The sequence below is a fragment of the Humulus lupulus genome, chromosome 3, assembly GCF_963169125.1.
Source record: "Humulus lupulus chromosome 3, drHumLupu1.1, whole genome shotgun sequence".
In the NCBI taxonomy this organism is placed as follows: domain Eukaryota; kingdom Viridiplantae; phylum Streptophyta; class Magnoliopsida; order Rosales; family Cannabaceae; genus Humulus; species Humulus lupulus.
In genome coordinates this window covers 8778663-8801110 of record NC_084795.1, presented here as the reverse complement: position 1 = coordinate 8801110, position 22448 = coordinate 8778663, and the positions used below count along the sequence as shown (strand labels likewise).

The window sequence follows — 22448 nt, the reverse complement described above, 5'->3', positions numbered from 1 at the left end:
GTTATAAGTTGCATTCTTGCATAAGGTTGTTATTAGTTTTAAGAGGGTTGTTCAGAAGTTGTTCTCCCTTTACCTACTGTGTTTTTTCCCCTTAAAAATAATTTATTTTGAAGTCCTTGCTTTTTTATTTACATGGCAGACAAAGTTCAAAACCTTCTACAAGTTTTATACGTTGATGCACATCGATATATATACTAATTATATTCATACACAGTCTGATCGTTTTTTTTTCTTTAATGAGAATCTTATCATTTCTTATTAAAACAAAATATTTGTACTTTAGAGAGAAGAGGAAGTGAGATTTACACTTAATTCGCCTGTTTTTCACTTCCTATGGGAAATATATGGTCATATATGCATTTTTTTTTAGTTGCATATAGCTCAAAGATATTTTTTGTTCTCATGATTTGTTTTTGGCAGGAGCACATATTGGGCTTATAAATCATGGTCCGTACCAGATTTTCGTCTTCCTCTGGTTCTCCTGCTTATTCAAAAGACAGCCCTCAAAATATAAAAAAAGATAATAAGAAGAGACCATTAAGTGGTCAGGCTAAAGGTAAAAGGACTACTGAACAAAAAAAGCCAAAATTGGCAAATGCTGATCATATAATTCCATCACCACAGGTATATTTTCAATTTCATTATTCGTTCATTTTATATTATATTTTTATTCAGTTCTGTTTAAATATTGTGTTATTTAGGTTGCAACATATTGATATTGGTTGCTTTATGTTTATTTTTGTTTTATTGTTGTGTGTTTAAAGTTGCAACAGGTTGTCGCTGGTTATGATTAGTTGCATTAGGTTGTGGCTGGTTGCATCTGGTTGTGTTTAAAGTTGCATTAGGTTGCATCTAGTTGTGTTTAAAGTTGCAACAGGTTGTCGCTGGTTGTGATTGGTTGCATTAGGTTGTGGCTGGTTGCATCTTGTTGTGTTTATAGTTGCATTAGGTTGCATCTGGTTGTGTTTAAAGTTGCAACAGGTTTTGATTGGTTGCATTAGATTGTGGCTGGTTGCATCTGGTTGTGTTTAAAGTTGCATTAGGTTGCAACAGGTTGATATTTTTTGCTTTATGTTTTTTTTTGTTTTATTGTTGTGTTTAAAGTTGCAACAGGTTGTGGCTGGTTGCATTAGGTTGCAGCTGGTTGCATTAGGTTGTGGCAGGTTGCTTCTGGTTGTGTTTAAAGTTGAATTAGGTTGCACCAGGTTGATATTTGTTGCTTTATGTTTTTTTTATTATTATTGTTGTGTGTTTAAAGTTGCAACAGGTAGTGGCTGGTTGCATTAGGTTGTAGCTGGTTGCATCAGATTATGTTTAAAGTTGCATTAGGTTACAACAGGTTGATATTGGTTACGCTTGGTTGCGGCTGCATGTGATTGAATCTAGTAGATTGTGGCATCATGAGATTGCATCTAGTTTATTATATCTAGTTGATTGTGGTAACATGTAATTATTATGTGTTTAAGGTTGCATGTTGTTGTTTTTGCTTAAATATGATTACATGCTTTGCTTAGTGGTAGCATGATTTATTGCGGCTCATATATAGTTTTATTTTATTTTATTTTCATTATTTTCCTGTGCTTATTTTGCAGGGTATGCAATACATTGTTCCTCCTGAAAATCATAATCGAGCAAAATGTCATGCCATAATCAAGCACAACCAAATTACTGCTCTTCATCAATTGTTATCTCCAAAACAAATTTCTGATTTCGCTGATTCTTGTTTTGGGCATTTTCTGTCCTTGCCATCCTTTGTCATGCAGTATCAGCTAATTCATAATTTACTGCTTAGGGAGTTGAAACAACCCAACCCTCATGAGATTTGGATTGGTGTAGCTGGTATGAAACTTCGGTTTGGGATAGAGGAGTTTGCACTGGTCACGGGCATTCGTTGTGTTGGATCACATGACAAGCAAGAATATGCTAGGCCAAGCAATAGTTTCCTTAACACCTATTATAAAGGTATGAAAAAGGTAACTAAGGAAAATGTGCGTGAGATTTTATTTAATAAAGGGTGGAAGAATGACGCGGATGCAGTGAAGCTAGCCAACATCTACTTGATGCACATCTTTTTGCTTAGCTCCTCTTCCTTAGATGTTGTCATTCCCCAAGCTGACTTTGATATTTTAGATAGTGGGGAATTTGGTCAGTTTCCTTGGGGTAAGGAAGTTTTTAAGGTTACTATTGAGTCATTGAAGAACAATGTTGGAAAGAAAAATAAAGATAATTTTTACAGGCTATATGGATTTCCATATGCCTTTCAAGTGGTTTTACGAGTGTTGCCCATACTTGAATGGCAACTTTTGTCATCTCAATGCTGGATCTATCCCACGCATCATCAATTGGACAAATAGCGAAAATATTAAGTTTGATAAAGTATCTTATACTTTATCAATGAGTTGTGCTGAGGTATAATTTATTTATTTTTTCTTACATATATTTTTGTTTGATATTATATATATTGACAACTTTTTGTTCTTTTATAGCTCCAACTTTGAAATATCACTCCAACTGCCAAGGAAAGGAAAAAACTTCACTTGGAAGAATTATTTCCAAAAGGCAAGCAGTTGGAAGTTGATGGCAACCTTGCTGCTAATGCTGGTGCTAGAGTTGCAACATCTGGTTCTGGAGTTGCACCTCATTCTGCTAGAGTTGCAGCAAATGTTTGTCCAATTGCTAATGTTAGTGATGATGATTTTGTGAACCCTCCTCCTCGATCATTCGCAGGTGCTTCCTCATCTTCTATGCCTCAGTTCTCTCTACGTGAAATGCAAGCCCAGTTGTCAAGATTAGAAACAAGTCACAAGCTTCTTGTTTCTGATGTTGCTTCTATAAAGACAATTGTTAATGGATTAAGTTCTCCTTTTGACTCATCCATTTTAAAGCTGCATGACCTTATTCTTTCCCATATTTTGGGAAAACAGGTACTTGTCTATATTTTTTTGTAATCTTTTTTTACATTATATTATCGTATGTTGCTTATATTTTTTTATTGTTTATCTGGTTATTGTTTAGGGTGATAGTTCTGATGATGATATTGAAAGAAGAAGTAAGGCAATGCATGATGAATCTAATGTTGGTGATAAGGAGGAAGAGGTTGCCACTAATTGTGTCATTGAGGAAAAGTATGATGATGAAGAAGATGAAAATGAGGATGAGGATGAGGATGAGGATGAGGATGAGGATGAGGATGAGGATGATGAAGAAAATGATGGTTTTGATCATGATGATGATGAAGATGCAGATGATGATCCTGTTGGAGAAGACAAAAATAGTAAAGATAGAGAAAAAGAAGATCATACTTATATTGCGTGCCCTAGTGGAGTCAAAGATGTTAGTAGTGAGCACAATGAAGATGATAATGTAAGTGTTATTTTTTTTATTTTTTTTAAATGAAAAATATATATTACTTGTTTTTTTTTCATGTATTATGTTTATGATCTCATTTCTAAGATGTTTTTTTTTCTTTGTAGGTTGTTGATTTTTCTGATGATGTTGACAGTTCACATCAGGTTGCACCTAAGATTTTGGGGGTTACAGATTTTGCAACCGAGGTTGAAAATGTCCCCACGGTTGTTGGAGAGATTGATAAAGACGTTGCATCTCATTTTTCAAATGTTGCAGAATTAGAAACTGAGGTTGCACCTAATCTTCCTGAAGTTGCACCTGATCTCTAGAGGTTGCAGAATTAGCAAAGGTTGCAGAGGATGTCAACGAGGTTGCACAGGTTGCAGGAACTATTTCATCCCAGTGTTCTTTTGATAGTTTGTCTGACACGGCATTGGAGGAGGCTATGCAAAATGCTATTAATGCTGTAAAAGCAATCAAGACTCTGAAGGTAGTATTTCTTTTATTCAAAATATAGATTTTGTTTTTTCCTTCAAATGTTTTATTTTATTTTGTTTTTGTTACTGTGTTCTTATTTTTTTATATTTATTTTTTATTCATAGGAATCTACTGCTCATTGCACTGCTATTGTTCCATATGTTGGTAGTGGTGGGAGTAACTTGGGATATGTTACTCCTATTTTTCCAAGAAGAACAATCAAGCTACCTTTCTACTTGCAATCTCCATTTGTGCAGAATTTTGATTCTACTTCTGCTCAAAGTAGTGAGGCAAAATCTGGTGGAGATATTAAGATTATCAAAGGGTTTTGCCCATTGGATGACAAAATTGGAGAATTGCCAGACTATGAGTTATCCCAAGATTTCAACAAATGGCTTGATTATGGAATGATAGCCAAGAACAAGTAAGAGTCTTCAAGTTATTTATTTTGTTTTAAATTTTACGTGTTTTTAATAGTGTTTTTTTTGTATTGTGCTTTTTCAGGGTGAAAATGTATTCAAAGGAAGACAACCTCATTATCCCTGGTCTACAACTCGGTGTAGATGTGATTTGCCAAAAGACATGGTTCCATACCCTTCAATATAGTGGCAAAAATCTCTTTAAAACAGTAAGTGTTAATGTGTACTGTTGTTATTTCTGGTTGCTTATGCTTTTAAGTTTGCTTATGTCTTTATTTTGGGATTGTGTTTGGTTGATGTGGGTTGCTTATGGTTGCGTTTGGTTGTGGTTGACTTTTTTTTTTGGTTATTTTTTATACATTAGCTTTGTTTTGTTGTTCTAATTCCTATAATATTGATTTGTCTTGATTTTATTGTGCAACATGTTGATGTGTTTTTTTATTATTTGAGGAAGAAGGCAAAGTACTGTGACAATTGTACTATCAAGTTTATCACAACTGATTCTCATTTCCAGACTAGAATCAATTCTATGTATGAGACATTTCTAAGTTGGAAACGTGATTTTGGGGCGTTGAATTGTAATCAATATGTTGCAGAAGTTATCATGGGATATGCCTTGCCTTGCAACATTTTTTGGTCTATGGTTGATCATGTCTTATTTCCTATCTTGCTTATGAAGGAAAAACATTGGTTGTTGTGTAGATTATCACTTAAAGATAGGTCAATGTATGTATATAGTACATTGACATGTGATAACAAGGACCACATTGCTTTAAAAGCAGTAGAGTCGTTTCGTATATTGCTTCCTCATTATTTGTATATCATTGGATTTTATGACCGAACAGACATAGATTTCTCATCTAAGGCTTATGCTGGGAAGTCAACGAGTTCTGCTTTTGATGTAGTGCTGGATGATGATTTGCCATGTGGGTTGTCCTGGTGAGTTTTATGTTTTCTATGTTTTTTTCTTCATTTTTGTCATGGCTCTTTTTTCCTATTTTGTTTTCATATTCTAATTTATTTGGTCTATCCTATGTTTCTTTATGCAGTGATAGTGGCCTTCACATGTTCTCATTTGCGGAGTACTTTGTTCAAGATAAGGATATTCCGACATCTACTTTTGATGTTGAAACTCATAGATCTAGGCTTGCCTTTTTGTTTTATTCATATGCAAAGGCAAAGGAAATTTATGGATATGAGAGTGAGTCTGAGTATTCAGGTCGGTATGTTGCACCTCGCAAGGCTCAAGCAAAGAAGAAAAATGAAACAAGAAAGGATAAAGGCAAATATGTTTCTTAGTTTTTTTTATGATGTAGACATTTATTAGTTTTTTTAGGTTTTTTTTAGAAGGATCGTGTTTATAATATCTAAAGTAACTTTAAATTTCTTATTTGTCAATTGATCAGATATCTTAAGCAAGTTAGAGATTCAATTGTTATTCTTTTCTGTGTATCTGTACTTTTAAATCACTTTACTCTCTCACTGCAACTCATTGCAACCCATTGCAACCCAATGCAACTCCTAATGTGAGTTATCCATATGAATTACGAATGCAACCACATGCAACTTAAACCAACATAAGGCTAGTCCAAGTGCAACCCAATGCAACTCCTAATGAGTTATCCTTATGAATTACGAATGCAACCACATGCAACCGAGAGCAACACATGACTAGACCAAGTGCAACCAACTGCAACCCACTGCAACTCACTGCAACTCCTAATATGAGTTATCCATATGAATTACGAATGCAACCACATGCAACCTAAACCAACATAAGGCTAGTCCAAGTGCAACCCAATGCAACTCCTAATGTGAGTTATCCATATGAATTACAAATGCAACCATATGCAACTGAAAGCAACACATGGCTAGTCCAAGTGCAACCCTCTGCAACTCACTGTAACTCCTAATATGAACTCCTAATATGAGTTATCCATATGAATTACGAATGCAACCACATGCAACTTAAAGCAATGCATGGCTAGTCCAAGTGCAACCCAATGCAACTCCTAATGTGAGTTATCCATATGAATTACAAATGCAACCATATGCAACTAAAAGCAACACATGGCTAGTCCAAGTGCAACCCTCTGCAACTCACTGCAACTCCTAATATGAACTCCTAATATGAGTTATCCATATGAATTACGAATGCAATCACATGCAACCTAAAGCAATGCATGGCTAGTCCAAGTGCAACCCAATGCAACTCCTAATGTGAGTTATCCTTATGAATTACGAATGCAACCACATGCAACCAAGAGCACCACATGGCTAGTCCAAGTGCAATCAACTGCAACCCACTGCAACTCCTAATATGAGTTATCCATATGAATTACGAATGCAACCACATGCAACCTAAACCAACATAAGGCTAGTTCAAATGCAACCCAATGCAACTCCTAATGTGAGTTATCCTTATGAATTATGAATGCAACCACATGCAACTGAGAGCAACACATGGATAGTGCAACTGCAACCCACTGCAACTAACTGCAACTCCTAATATGAGTTATCCAAATGAATTACGAATGCAACCACATGCAACCTAAAGCAATGCATGGCTAGTCCAAGTGCAACCCACTGCAACTCATTGCAACTCTTACTGTGAGTTATCCATATGAATTACGAATGCAACCACATGCAACCTAAAACAACACATAGAAAGCTTGAGTTACCTCTATGCAACCGAATGCAACTAAATGCAATTCTTAATGCAACCTAAAGTAACCCACATGCAATTACAAATGGAATATTACATACAAGCCCAATGCAACCATCTGCAACCTTATATACACGCTCATTGAAACTAATGCAAGCGTAACATACCCCAATGCAACCCAATGCATATTCAAATGTAACTCAATGCAATATTGTACTTGTTGCAACAAAAGTTGCACATGTTTCAAAATTGGTTGAAACATACATTGAAGAGGTTTCATACATTGCTCCAATTTTGCATCTTAAATGCAACCTCAAATGCAAGCCTATTTGAACCTAATGCAGCCAATTTCGCTATCTTAAATGCAAACCCACTGCAACCTATTGCAACCTCAATTACAAAGTCATTGTAACTCCCTTCAACATCAAACACATACCCAATATAACAAAATGCAACCTAATGCAACTCAATGCAACCATCAACAACCTCAGATGTAAAGTAATCTTTAAATTTCTTATTTGCAAATTGATCAAATATCTTAAGAAACTCTGTAAAACTTAAAGAAAGTGATCCAAAACAATTGTCTAGATCTACGAAATCAACAATGCATATTGATTTGTATCATCTTAGTTTTGTACCAAAACAATTTCTTTGTTTTTTTTTAAAAAAAATAAAGCAATAATGAATGAATATGTATCAGTCTTCGATTTTTTATTCTAGGATGCAGTTAGTATCTAATTCCTTATTGGACGGTTTCTGCAAGTCTTTCTATTATGTCCATATTGACCACAACTTCCGCATTTGTTTTTCTTTTTTGTTTTTCTCCCATGCAGCTTTGCATCTTCTTTTCTTCGGTCTGCCTACCCTTATTCTTCCTTCTGGAGGGTGTACTTTCACAGCTTTGATATGTTCAGGTATTTCCCAAGTGTCTTCATTGCGAATTGGGTATACAATTTCTTGATAGGTTGCAACCATGGCTTCCTTGCTATAATATGGAGAACAGTATTGATATGGGTCTTGATTCATTTCTTTAAGAATAGCAATTGCATGGGCACAAGGAAGTTGATCCATCTGAAACCTGTTGAATCAATTATGTATTTCATTAAATGAATTTCATTATGCAACCATATTAAATCTTTAAGTGTAATGACCCACTAATCTAGACTATTTGGACCATTAACGAAACTATACATAAAACTTACATTTTTACGAAAATACCATAATTTATTGAATAACTTGCAAAATAAGAGTTATTTACAAAGTAAATACCAAAATGGATATGGGATCCCATTGTCTTTAAAACAAAAACATAATTTAAAATAATAAAACATTACATATTTAGTGCGGAAAATACATATAAAAAGACATAAAACCGAAACTACATCCTCGAATCGATTAACGCTCGGCCCCTTGACTCCATTCATCATCGATACACATCCTCCAATCGCCACGAATCTTACCGCCTCTAAGCTTATTTTCCTGCACATAAACAGAAAGGAGTGAGCCTAATGCCCAGCAAGGAAAATCTAACACAAAGTCACATACATAATTTCATAAAAACATAAAGACTTAACATAATACATATAACATACACTTATTATAATGGCCATTATTACTTGGGGTCCCATAGACTAAACAAGCATATGCCCATGGGATTAGTGGGGTCCTACTAGCTAAGTAGGTCATATGCCCATAACCCATTTGGGATCTTGTTAGTCATATGGGTCATATGCCCAAGCCTACAAACATACACATATACATATCATAACACTTTTAATAACATAAAACATATAGATAACATAAGCACATAACATATTGATTCTAGCCTATTTTCCTTACCAAAGTTACCGGGATTATGGACTGAGTTGGGACTTTTGGAACACTCCTAAAACCATAAGAAAGAGTAAGTCTAAAGAAAGGAGATGAAATGAAAGAGATGGAAAGACTAAACCATAGAAAACATACTTACCAACTTATATGCTTAAGAGCTTGGATTCCCTAACCAAAATAAGAATGAGGTTAGGGGACTGAGTAGAAGGTTTTGAGAAAGGAAATAATCATGAAATAATGAAATAGAGTTTCGGGTTTACCTCAAAGATTTGCAAGATCAATCTAACCTTCACCGAAATACTATAGAACTCACTTCCCAAAGTGTTTGATAAGCTTATGATGTTTAAGCTTATAGTTTTTCCCCAAACCAAGTGTTTACACTCTCACACTCACTTAACACTAGCAGCTTCTGAACTTAGAGCAAATGGTGAATAATGGCTGGGTACTAGGTCCTATTTATAGAGTTTGGGAAAGAAAATATCTTGATTTTACTTGAATAAAAATAATGGCTTTTTAGGTGAAAATCATTTGAATAATCGTTCAGCAGAGGCTGAAGACTCGTTCAAAAGATGTTGGACTGTTGAAGGAGTTTGAATGGCTGAAAGGAAAAGAATTCAAAAGTATTTGAAAACATGCTGGTAGAGGCGATATATCGCCCCCTATAGGCGATATATCGCCTGGACCTTTGTTCCCGAGGCGACCGTGCATCGATTCGTGTTTTCCGTATCGACGTGTTGCGATATATCGGCATACGCTGAATATTTAAACACGAATTTACCCATTTTTAGCTAAGTTTGAATGGGGTAAACAGCCTTGACTAAGCCCTCAACGTACTCAAGGCTGCTGACTGACCCTAATACATTCAAACTTTACCCTTATTTAATTTAATCCTAAAAAATACTTAATCCTTAATTACCATTCATAACATGTGCTTAAAATCCTATTGGTTGATGTCTAAACCTTATAATATAATAATATAATCCTTAATATCAGTCACATTAATCAAACCTTAGGTTATACTTAATATTCTTAAACTATAGGTTAAACTTTAGAAAATCTATAAGTACTACTATGAGTGTCCAAATAACTCCCGGTCTGAACCAAAAATCCATAGTAACAAAGATAACACTAAATATACTATAATACTACTAACAATTAGCTAAGTAAAGTTCTTGGACTCTACATTAAGTAACCAATTGAGTTATGCATCTAAACATGTTGCATGTGCAAGTTCTTGAGTTGAGATCAACTATTGATTTCTTGACATCATCACGAACTTCGTACAAAATATGATTTGTTGGGTGCACCTATTTTTTTCCCAATGTAACTTTGTTATTGTTGTATGTGTAGTCAAATAAGAAATATATAAATAAAAAAATGTATCTGAAATTTAAAATAATACCGTCAACTTCAATGAGTAGATGTAGTTGTCATTCAAGATCCCTTCATGCTTCTCAATCAACTTGGTGGAGGTTGCATTTGCTATCTTCCTGTTAGTCCAACTCCATTGTTGAACCAAACCTCGTAAACACTCTAGCATTGTACAAATTGGTAGCTCTCTTACTGCTACGATTGCAGAATTCAAGGATTCTGCAATGTTCGATGTCATGTTTGAGTATCTATTGTGTGGTGAGTGAACTCTTGCCCATCTGTTGTAGCCAATATTTTGAAGGTAAGGTTGTAGCCTGTTGTCAATCCTATCAAGTTCTCTCATGTGGTACTCAAACTTTTTGACAGTGTATGCATTTGCAGCTGCGAAAACTGTATCCTTGAACTTGCTTTTCATGTTTTTTAGCAGATGGAAGGTGCAAGCCCCATGTGGTACTTCTGGGTACACTGTGTTGGTTGCTTTTATGATGCTTTCATGTCGATCAGATACAATGCTCATGCATTCTCTCACACCATAAGCTTTCTTGAAATTCTCAAAGAACCACTCCCAAGAATCATCATTCTCTTTATCAACTACACAAAATGCTAGGGGGAAGATTCTACCTTCTGCATCTTGAGTGGCTGCAACCAGTAATGTCCCTCCATATGCAGATTTTAAAAAAGTCCCATCAACTATTACAACAGGTACGCAATAGTTCCAGCCTTTAATTGAAGCATTCAATGCTACAAAAGCATATAAAAACTTGCCATCTTCATCTGCTTTTAGTTCAATATATGATCCTATATTTGTGTGATGCAACATATACAAATAACTAGGCAATTCTGCATAAGATTCAGCTGCTTTTCCTCTCACTTTTTCAATAGCTTTTTCTCTAGACCTCCAAGCTTTGCTGTTTTTGACTTGCACTTCATGATCATGTTTCAAGTCCCTAACAATATCTGCAGCTGTGTACTTTGTTTTGATGTCTGTGAACTTGTGCTTGATCATATCTGCAATGATTGTCGAGGTTGCCTGACGTTGGTTTTTTAATCTTATTTCCAATGCACATGTGTGAATGTGGCTGAACCTTCTAATTATGAATTGATTTGTGTTTCCATTCCTTGAAGCTCGTAACATCCACTTGCAATTTTTGTCAAGGCAAGCAACAACATACTCCTTTTTGCAAGACTTTTGCACACAATATTGGAAATGATTGTTGATTGCATAGTGGCTCAATACTGTCTTCAAAGTATCTTTGTCTTTGTAGATTTGAGACAAAGAAATCTCTTGGTGGTGCTTGTTGTTGATTACCAAATCTTCATCAATGCGAATCACTTCTTCTTCATCATTTCTTTTGTCTAGCATTTCTATAATTTGGTTGGAGACCGAGTTTGCATAATCAATAAAGCCTACAACTTCTTTGGCACCACAATCAAGAACTAGTTCATCATCTGAATTTGATGCCTCTCCTTCTGCTTGTGCAACTTCATCATACAGTTGATTATGTGTTGTTGTACTCCTATTTTAGAAGAATGATTGCTAATTGAATTGATCTCAGTTGTGAGGCACAATGGATATTTTGTTAAATCTGTTTCCTTTTTCTTCAAGTCCATGTAGAACATCAATTGCGAATCATCAACAATTTTGAAAGTAGGGTATCCTTCTCTAACTTGATACTTGATTTTTAAAACTATTGATTCTGGTTGCAACTTCAACTGTTCACATATTATTCCAACCAAGTTGTTGTAGGTGCAACTATTTGGAATGAGTAAACCACAAACTTCAAAGTTGATGTAGTTTCTTCTGTTTTCATCCCATTGCCCACTGTGTTGGATTACAATTGCAATGCTATCCATTTCATGCAACCAAATTAACCTAATAAACGACAAATGAAGTGCATATTCTTTTTTATTATTATGGTAAAGAACCCAAAACAATATCCTAAGAATCCTAAAGCATTTTCAAAGGAATTCACTGCAATCTCAGCTTCAAGCCCATGCAACCTACTATAGCTCTATCTAACCATGGACTGCAATTTCAAATGTAACACAACAAACCACTTCAACTACATTAACCTCATTATTAGCAAATTATAAAACAAATATATGAAACCAAATGCAAAATATATCACCTTAAGTCTACTGCAACCCCATAAAGACTAAATGCAAGGTCGACCCCAATGCAAGCCCAATTCAACTTAAAATGCAAAACCCAATACAACTTAAAGCAACACAACAACTAATGCAACCAAATGCAACATATAGCAACCTAAAATGCAACCTCATGCAACCTAAAGCAACACATGGCTAGTCCAAGTGCAACCCACTGCAACTCCTAATGTCAGTTATCCAAATGAATTACGAATGCAACAACGTGCAACCGAAAGCAACACATGGCTAGTTCAAGTGCAACCTACTGCAGCTCCTAATGCGAGTTATCCAAATGAAATATGAATGCAACCTAAAGCAACACATGGAAAGTCCAAGCGCAACCTACTACAACTCCTAATGCGAGTTATCCAAATGAAATATGAATGCAACCACATGCAACTGAAAGCAACACATGGCAAGTCCAAGTGCAACCTACTGCAACTCCTAATGCGAGTTATCCAAATGAAATATGAATGCAACCTAATGCAACCTAAAGCAACACATGGCTAGTCCAAGCGCAACCCACTGCAACTCCTAATGTCAGTTATCCAAATGAATTACGAATGCAACCACGTGCAACCGAAAGCAACACATGGCTAGTCCAAGTGCAACCTACTGCAACTCCTAATGCGAGTTCCAAATGAAATATGAATACAACCTCATGCAACCTAAAGCAACACATGGAAAGTCCAAGCGCAACCCATTGCAACTCCTAATGCCAGTTATCCAAATGAATTACGAATGTAACCACATGCAACCAAAAGCAACACATGGCAAGTCCAAGTGCAACTCCTAATGCGAGTTATCCAAATGAAATATGAATGCAACCTAATGCAACCGAAAGCAACACATGGCTAGTCCAAGTGCAACCTACTGCAACTCCTAATGCGAGTTATCCAACTGAATTACGAATGCAACCACATGCAACCGAAAGCAACACATGGCTAGTCCAAGCGCAACCCACTGCAACTCCTAATGCGAGTTATCTAAATGAATTATGAATGCAACCTCATGCAACCTAAAGCAACACATGGCTAGTCCAAGTGCATCCCACTGCAACTCCTAATGTCAGTTATCCAAATGAATTACGAATGCAACCACGTGCAACCGAAAGCAACACATGGCTAGTCCAAGTGCAACCTACTGCAACTCCTAATGCGAGTTATCCAAATGAAATATGAATGCAACCTCATGCAACCTAAAGCAACACATGGAAAGTCCAAGCGCAACCCATTGCAACTCCTAATGCCAGTTATCCAAATGAATTACGAATGCAACCACATGCAACCGAATGCAACCACATGCAACCGAAAGCAACACATGACTAGTCCAAGCGCAACCCACTGCAACTCCTAATGCGAGTTATCTAAATGAATTATGAATGCAACCTAAAGCAACACATGGCTAGTCCAAGTGCAACCCACTGCAACTCCTAATTCCAGTTATCCAAATGAATTACGAATGCAATCACGTGCAACCGAAAGCAACACATGGCAAGTCCAAGTGCAATGGGTTGCATTCAACACGTACGAATTAAGTGCAATCTAAAATGCAACACAACAACTAATGCAACCAAATGCAACATATAGCAACCAAATGCAACATATAGCAACTTAAAAAACTAATTATTCAAAATTAATCATGTTAAGCAACATACCTTTGCTGACTGAGACTTAATGCCACCTAGATTTGATGGATCTTTTGTATTTTTAATTGGAATTTACAGGATTGAACAAGTGTGATTATCTTGTTGATTTGGATATGATGGGAGCAATTTCTAATATCAAATAGAGCTCACATTGTGTTGTTGCCTCGAATGAAGACGGAACTGTATAATTGAAATAGAAACTCTAAGAATATATAAATAATAAATAGAGTTCTTTGCAACTTAATTCAACTTTCAATATTCTTATATGCAACTTACCTTTTGTTGAAACTATATTTTAGTTGATTAAAATTCACCACTATATTCTAAACAACTATTAGCAACTAAATGCAACCTGAAATGTTAAAAAAAAAAAAGACATATCAGTAAGAACAAAGCATCATAACTTCCAATTAATCAAAACAAAGAAGAAAATATAGCTTTCTAACATAGTGCAACCCAAAAATGCAACAACTAAGTAAAACCCACAAACTTTCAAAAGAAATTACATCTGAATTCAAGTGAGATTCTGACATTAATAAAGAACAATTAATTTTGGTTGCTCAAATTTTATTGAATAACAATATAGTACCTATAAATGGATTGTAGCACCTCCTAAATTTTGATATTAGATCATTTTTGCGACTTTCTTTGTAGAATCTGAAATGCAAAATTGAACCATTAAAGAGATTATAAAAAGTTAATAAAAATTAAAAAAGAAAAGAAAAACTAAAACAAAATTAAATTAAAGATTACAGAATACCCATTGTTTCTCATATTGATTCATTTGTGCAATTTCAGTTTTCTTTTATTTGCATTTTTTTGTTGGATCTCGTTCTCTTCAGCTGCTCTGGCTGGAATACCCACGGTTGCTATGGAGGAGAATACCCATGGTTGCTGTGGAGGAAAGCTTTGGTCTCGGCTTGAGTAGAGGAGCAGAATCACGTTTGGTATTAGATCTCAGATTTTGTTGATTTTTTTTTTTTAATTCCAATTTGAATTTGGTTGCTATGGTGATTTAGATTTGACGGAGCAATTTGTTGTTGAAGATCAAAGCTCAAGTTGTTGCAAATATCAGTTGTCGTCTTTGAGAAAAGGAAGTCGTATTTTTGAATTAAAAATTTTAGATTATGAATATATGCAGTAATTATTAAAACACCGTAAAAATGAATTAAACTTTTTATATTTCTGCCATATAAAAGTTTTATTGCCTAACTTTCTGGGGACATTTATTTATCATATTAGTCGCAATTTTAATATTGTAGCTTATAAATTGGCTAATCATGTCATTTGGATAGACAGTAAACTTTCATAAATGAAAGAGATCCCTATTCCAATGTGTTTGTGTGGTTCTTTACAATCTTAATCTTCTCCAGCATCTAATAATAATAATTGTTTACCGAGTTTTTCGGAAACGAATACAAACAGAATAATAAAAAGATAAGAACTGTAGAAATGCTGAAATGTAACTAAACAAACAGTGTTTTTACGTGGTTCAGGCGTTAACAAGCCCTAGTCCACGAGTCGATGTTATTATACTTGGAAAAGGTTACAGTAAGATGGCTGGTGCACAAGAACTTCACACACTCACAGTGTTTCTCTCGGGTTCTCTTGAAGAAGATGAAGCTAGAGAGATTTTAGTAGAGTTTTTGCTATGTGATCTGTTGGTCGTCCCTCTTTTTGTAAAATGAAGGGGTCTTTATAGCTAGGGTTTCGGATTAGGGTTTTTCTCTACGTACATGAGTCTTAATTACACCAGCCATAAATAGGGATACAATTACTGTAGTAGCATGGCTACAAGACTCTATGTGGGTATATTTACGTGAAAGTATGGGGAACACACAAAGTCAGCCGTCTTTTCCAAGTTGTCAGCAGAACAGTAGGCGAAAAGGTACCCTTAGGCGTGCTGGGATGTGTGCGGCTTTGACCTGACGGGCGTGTCAGGCGGGATCCTGTGTCAGGCGGATATCATTCCAAATATGCCTCCTCCAGGACTCGACCGTTTGGCTTTGTTCCGTGCGAGGCACGGAACTGCTTCCGCGGAGACCACTCGAAGAGCTTCTCCTGGAAGGGGCTTCCCCGAAGGATACCCCTTCGGGAGTCCGGGAGAGTTGACGAGTTTCCGTGTTGTGTTTTCTTGGAAGAGTAATCCGGACACTAAACGGGAGAGGCGAAGCCTTTCTGTTCATCCGCGAGCTCTGGTCACCTACCGTGAAAGACATCGATAATTCTGCTTCCCCGAGGACATCAATCTAAACGCTATCCAGAAATCTGGATAACATTTACCCCCCAAGGTCACGGAGCTTTGAGAGATCCGGGAGCTTGTACAATCCTCCAGGTATTTCGGTTTCTTAGATTAGGCGAGGGGGCACCTTCTGTGTTCCCGGAAGGGTTCCTTTTTCCCGCCTGAGTGTTAGTATGAAAAAGAAAGGGAATTTCTTCTGTTTGAACTCAAGTACTCAAGTGCGGCAAGGACCACGTGTCATTCTGGGAATGGTTCTGCGACCAAGACGTGTGCGTGAGGCGACTGGTTGAGTATGCGTGCGTCAGTCATCTGAATAATGATTTGACGGTTTTTAATGGTACTCCGGGCCCGAGGTGGTGCAATGATGGGAAATAAATACTTTATTCCCATCCGAGGAGTCATAAATAGGATCTTCGCTTCCTCTCCAGCCGTTGGATCTGATGCACACGGAATGGGAAGATCGGGACCGTCCATTTGAGGAATTCGAAACGACTTCTTCCCTGCTATAAAAACGAGGGAAAGGACCTTTCTTCCTCTTTACGCTTTCAGATTCTCCATCTTTAGGATTTTCAGATTTCCAAACCTTCGAACTCTCAGGCTTCCCAGCTTACGTTCCCCCGAACTTGCCATTTCTTTTGGTAAGTATCTGGAAACTTTTCTTTTGATTTGGCAGTGGGTTTATTCGCCGAAGTTCCTGGTTTGAATCGCCGTTCGTCTTTGCAGCTTTTACTTCTCGCGATCGTGCTGTGCAGTGATCTAGTTACTCCTTCAACCTCCAACTACCCGAATATCAGTAAGTATTTCTACTTTGCTCTTTCCTCCCAAACCTTAGGTTGTTGGTAGTTGTTAGAGTAGAGGTTTCTGCCATTATTGCTTATGTGCATGTGTGAATAGGGCTTTGGTAGGCATGTGATTGATGTGAGTCGATAAGTAGCCTTTTTTGCATGCTTGGGCGATCTGCGTTCGGAAAGTCGTTCCTTGTTTTGCTGTTTTAGGGCATAAGCATGAACACCTTTAGGGTGTTTTTCTCTGGAAAAACACTTCTTTTGGTGGGCTTAGGCTCAGAGTCGGAGTCTGGTTCCTTGCTGCCCTTCGGGTGGCATGGTGCCAATCCCTCGGTAAGCTCGGTGGGAGCCTCTCCAAGCAGTTTTCGGGGAGGGTCTCCCCGACGCCTTTGATACCACTAGGGTATGACAAGGGTGCTGACTGCTTAGAGTGTTTTCTTCTTTCTTTCTTTTGTCCAGTGATGAACATCCCAAAGGAACAACTCCTTGTTGTGGGGGAGGCTGATTCTGTCCAAGAGAAGGGTTCCCCTGTCGCTGGCGCAAAGGGGAAAGGAAAGGCGAAAGTGGTCGCGGCTAGTCCACCGTCTTCCAATAGTTCCATCTGGGAGATGGACCAAAAGCCGAACCTTTTCAGGAATTATGGCATGCTGGAGCTGTATTCCTCCGAGGCAGGCCTGAAGAACATCCCAGGTCTGATGTGGCATCGTCTGTCGGTGCTGGGCGAGTCGGCTAGTCAGAGTCACGAGGGCTTCGGTGCCTGGAGCTGGGCACACATAGTGTGTGGGGCGCACTTGCCCCTAAGGAGCTACTTTGCCAATTTCTGTGTGAAGGCGGGGATTTCCCCCTTCCAGTTGATTCCTCCCAGCTACAAGCTCCTAGCAGGGTGGTTCATCTTTTGCAAGTCCCGGAAATTGGAAGCTCCTACCCCGGAGGAGGTGCTGTACCTCTACGGGTTTAAGTCTCAGCCTATGAGGGGTCATTTAGACAAGGTGGGGTTTTACAGGCTGGAAAGGCACCCGGACGTGATGTGCCCCACCTGTCATACTGCGAGGGTTCCAGACCTCCGGGAATACTGGTTCCTGACGACTGGCTTTCCGCTGAAGAGGGTGCCAGCCCTATCTTTGGACTTCAAAATCCCTGGTATGTATTCCTTCCTCTCATTTTTAACTTTGTTTCTTTGCGTTTGATTTGCCTTTTGGTAGGATCTCTAACGCTCGTATTTGAATTTTGCAGAAGTCGTTCCGCGGACACCTCGCTGCGCGGAGATGATAAGGAGGTCCAAGTTCTACGAAGGGCTTTCTGAGGAAGAGTTGAAAGTGGAGGGACTTGTGACCTCCGAATCGTTGAGGGAGTATGGGTTACTTGCCTCCTTCCAAAACATCGAGCCAGTGAGTGGCAGGGGGCAAACTCAGGTGTCAGCTGACATCCGGGAGCAGATTGCCCTGGAGCTGTCTAAGGTGATCACCCAAGCAGCCCGGGACGAAAATACTTTATCTCCTAGTTGGGCGGAGAGGTTCCCCGACCCCCAGCCGGAGGAAGAGGAGATCGAGGCTCGCCACGCCGCGGCTTACCCTAACGAAGGGGCTCCGGGGGCTAGTACCTCCGGGAGAGGTAAGACTAGTTTTCGATTGATCCACACCCCCAGCCTGTCTGAGGTTTCCCGGACCTCTCAGATGGGGTTTGATCCCCGTTTCCTTAGGCTAGATCCGCGTAGGATACCCTTCGACAGATATTGTGATAGGGTAGATGAGCTCCTCTGGTGTCTGAGTGACGGTAGTCTGCCAGAAGGTGTCATCATGGTTGACCCTTCTTCTCTCAGCATGTCATTCCCGGACTTCAAGGAGTACGGGAGCTTCCTGGAGCAGGAAGCGATGTTTTGTTTTGCTCGGGGAAGGCCATCCACGTTTCTCGTGCATGGTCGTCCCTTTCAAACTTTTCTTTTTCTTGTTTCTTGTTCCCTGCTGGCGGGCTTGCTTGTGCTTTCATGTTGTTGATTGTTTTGTCTTCCGCTTATCTTCTTTCTCATTGCTTGTTGGTTCGTTAACCTTGCTTTGTACGTTTCTTGCAGAGTATCCAGAAGCCAAGATGTTGGGGAGGGTTACTTTGCTCATTAAGAAGGCTGCCACCAGCCAAGACCCGTCCACGGGGAAAGGACGGAAGACCAAGGCTGGTAGGGGAGGTAAAGCTGCCTCCCCCAAGAAGACAAGTGGCGAGGCGCAAGCGTCTCCGAGGGTAGAGAAGTCTCCTGCTGACGGGCCTTCCGAGACTATGATGGTCTCGAGTAGCAGCAGCGACGGGGAAGGGCTTGTGTTCCCCGTGAGGACAACTGGGGTGAGCAAGCGTCCCGGAGAAGATGCTGAGGGCGCTAAGAACAAACGCCTTAGACACTCTTCTCCCGGTCGAAGGCAACAACAACAGCAACGACAGCAACCACAACTACAACAACAGCAGCAACAAGAACAAGAGAGACAATCACCAACGCCGTAGCAGCAGCAACAACAACATCCAAACCAGCAGCAGCAACAAGGGCAATTACTTCTGCTGCCGCAGCAGCAAAAGCAACAGACCGGGGCCTTAATACCCCGTCTGCCTCCTCCTCCAGCCCAAAGGGGGTCCACCCTTCCGGGGTCTCCTTCTTCTCAGACAACCAACCTTCCCCTGCCTGGCCTGAAGTTCCACTTTCCGCGGAAGCCAACCAGTTTCCCCGCTGCTCTCCTGGAGGGTGTAAGACGGGCCGATAGTTTTTTGAAGAGGCGGTTAGAGGCGGAGAAGGCTGCTACTCAGGGAAGGGCAGATAACTTGTCTGCCGTGAAGAGAGCTGAGCTGGCCGAGGGGGTGAGATCCCTTCACCCGGCCGGAGCGGTTTTGGATGGTCCAGCCTTGGAGAAGAGGCTGGTGCCTAGGCTCGGACGTGCATTGGCGCCGTTCGGAGCTGAGATGATGGAGGACATGGCCCTGAGCTTATGCGAGCTCAATTCTGAGAAATGGGCCATCAGTAGCAGTAAGGATCCGCTGTTACTGACACACGCTGTGAAGCAGCAACTATCTGGGGTAAGCCGTCAGTTGTTATTTTTTGGGATCATCTGTCTTTTTGTCCGGCTTTAGCTCATTCTGTTGTCTTTCCTTGCAGGCCTCTATGATCGCGGAACGCTCGTTCCGGGAGGTTGGTGCAGTTCTGGTTCAGCTGGAGGAGAGCCAACTGGCTCGCCAGGCCTTGGAGGCGGAGAAACAGAAACTGACCCAACAGGCCTTGGAGGCTTCGGAGAAGATTGATCAGGCCCGGCGCACGGCTGAGGAAGAGGCGGAGAAGAAATATCTTGCCAAATATCAAGAGTACCGGGCCAAGGCAGAGAATGAGTTTAGACAGCGGTCGGATGGGATGAAGGCCGAAAACTCCAAGCTCCGGGAAGAGCTGTCCCAAGCCAAGGTGGAGAAGGATACCCTGGAAGCTCGCTTGCAATCAAAAAATGATCTCCTCCTTAAGCGGCAAGAGGAATATTCCACTCTTCAGAGTAAGCTGCACGAGGAGGAGCAACTCCATAAGAGGAGCAGGGATCTCGTGTCTATGCTGCAGTTGGGGCTCGCCGAGAAGGATAAAGAGATCGGGGCCTTGCAATTCACTGCCAGGGGGCATGTGACCGAGAAGCAATCCGTGCTGAACCAAAATAGGGAGCAGCGCAAGGAGATTGATTCTCTTAAGGGGGAGCGGGATGCCTCCAAGGCCGAAATGGAAAAATTGAGGGCTCAACTAACTGTCGCGGAGGCACAACTGGCAACCTCCGAGGCGGAGCGCTTGAAGGAGAAGGAGGATGCTGAGGTGATACTGAATAGGACGATTAATATATTGCATGTGGTCCTCATGCATCAACTCTGGAAAGTGAACCCGGAGGTATTAGGCTATCTGGGAGATGATGCCGAAGCCATGAGGGAGTAGCTACTCGTGTGGGATCAGGGCCCAGAGGCGTACGTCCAAACTTACAACATTGACGAACGTGCTGGAGCTCCTGAGGTGGGAGATCCCGGAGAGGCGGGGACCTCTGAACCTTCTCATGACAAAGTTCCGCCTTCCAATGAGCCGACTCCGCCAGCCTCAGTTGAAACCGATGCCCCCGAAGCTGCGGTCGTGGAAGCTGTAGTTACCCCCAATGCTTGAAGGGGTTTTATCTTTAATTATTTTGAGTTTTGAGTTTTTCATTGCGGACATTTTTTCCATAATCATAGCATTCTCCTTTCTTTTCTGCCGAGTTCTTTATTTATCTTTGCGCTTAGGGTAGACATTTATACGGTAGAAACTGTTGTAGGGGCGTATGGGGTTTTGGTTCCAACAGCAAAAACCTATGCACTTCCCACTTGAAGCTTTAACGGATGATGTCTTTTCCCACGTAGTTTCTAGGTTACGAAGGTTTCCTGGTTCCAACGGCCAGGCTCCTTTCACCGTATTTTAGCTTTCCTGAGGCAAATAGCCAATCCCGGGACTTGTAGTTATACTGTTCGCTGGGATTGCTAAGGTGAGCCGTTCCATTGTTTGGAACGGGAGTTCTTTTGGTGAGCGTCGCTAGACTTAAGGTTAGATCTTTTGCAAAGCAAAACTAACTGTTGTTGCGAACCTCATGGTGGCTGACTTCAGGGACCTGGCATGGAGCCCTGCGAGGCAAGGCTCATTGCTGTCGGGGAAATCGCCACGCCCACCAGGTGTGATCCTGGAGCAGGGGCTTTGCGAAGCAAGGCCGGCTGTGAGTGGGGGATCGAGCATGTCTGCTTCTGGAGCTGAAACTTGCAATGGCCATGGAGCTTGCCATGCATTATTTTGTGAGATCCGGAGTTGGAGCCTGCGAAGCAAGGCTTACAACGGTCGCGGATCTTTCCATCTTTCGCCTCGCGGGACCCGGAGCTGGAGCTTGCGATGCAGAGCTTTACAGTGATCACGGGTCTTGCCATCTTTCGCCTTGCGGGACCCGGAGCTGGAGCTTGCGAAGCAAAGCTCTACAGCGCTCGCAGATCTTGCCATCTTTCGCCTTGCGGGACCCGGAGCTGGAGCTTGCGAAGCAAAGCTCTACAGCGCTCGCGGAGAATTCTGCAAAGGACTTGTCAGGGAGTTGGGGGTGTTTTGGCGTAGCCCTATGAACGTGCCTCAACTCCCAGTCCCGTCCATCGCTGGGCTACACAGGAGATAATTTTCATGATACATAATGGCAGGCATTTCCATGGCAATTTTCACATAAGCACATAATGCACATATGACACGTAATGCAAGCATGTTCATGGCAACAAATAAACCTAAGCTTAACAATTTAAACAATTTAAAAATTTCAAACACAATGCTAGCACATAAGTGGTGTTCTGTGTACATTTTGTTCAAGGGGCGTATGGCTATGCCTTAGCCATGTATACCCCCCAAGTGAGCATGGGGTCCGGACGTCTCCGGACCGCGTGGTCACTTGTTAAAACGCAGCTTTGAACACAGGGATAAAAAGTGTAGTAAAAGCGGAGTGAATCTTTCCGTGTTTCATTAAAT

At 40.2% G+C, this 22448-nt stretch overlaps 2 protein-coding genes across 2 annotated transcripts; one reads left to right on the top strand and one right to left on the bottom strand.

Moving 5' to 3' along the window:
- Nucleotides 1-444: 444 nt before the first annotated feature.
- On the top strand, nt 445-5543 carry LOC133823602 (uncharacterized). The gene is made up of 14 exons (XM_062256465.1): nt 445-624; nt 1105-1173; nt 1259-1267; nt 1593-2177; nt 2266-2409; nt 2520-2924; nt 3016-3096; nt 3184-3363; nt 3474-3638; nt 3680-3838; nt 3951-4249; nt 4330-4453; nt 4759-5183; nt 5294-5543. The coding sequence occupies exons 1-14, from the start codon at nt 445-447 to the stop codon at nt 5541-5543; spliced, it is 3075 nt and encodes a 1024-aa protein (XP_062112449.1).
- A 180-nt stretch (nt 5544-5723) lies between these two features.
- On the bottom strand, nt 5724-11964 carry LOC133823601 (uncharacterized). The gene is made up of 7 exons (XM_062256464.1): nt 11678-11964; nt 10149-11627; nt 7774-7987; nt 7192-7365; nt 6926-6968; nt 6081-6166; nt 5724-5765 (listed from the first exon to the last, which is right to left on the bottom strand). Exons 1-7 carry the CDS (start codon nt 11962-11964, stop codon nt 5724-5726), a joined length of 2325 nt encoding a protein of 774 aa, XP_062112448.1.
- Between the last annotated feature and the right edge of the window lie 10484 nt (nt 11965-22448).

Excerpts from the sequence above, each read along its gene's own strand:
- LOC133823602 (XM_062256465.1), top strand. The coding sequence starts at position 445 with ATGGTCCGTACCAGATTTTCGTCTTCCTCTGGTTCTCCTGCTTATTCA. Across the intron at positions 3,097-3,183 it reads TTGGTGATAAGGAGGAAGAG|GATGAGGATGAGGATGATGA; the intron begins GTTGCCACTAAT and ends GATGAGGATGAG. Across the intron at positions 3,364-3,473 it reads AGCACAATGAAGATGATAAT|GTTGTTGATTTTTCTGATGA; the intron begins GTAAGTGTTATT and ends TTTTCTTTGTAG.
- LOC133823601 (XM_062256464.1), bottom strand. The coding sequence starts at position 11,964 with ATGGATAGCATTGCAATTGTAATCCAACACAGTGGGCAATGGGATGAA. Across the intron at positions 11,628-11,677 it reads GATTTAACAAAATATCCATT|GAGTACAACAACACATAATC; the intron begins GTGCCTCACAAC and ends CTTCTAAAATAG. Across the intron at positions 7,366-7,773 it reads CTCCAGAAGGAAGAATAAGG|GTTGCATTTTGTTATATTGG; the intron begins GTAGGCAGACCG and ends GAGTTGCATTAG.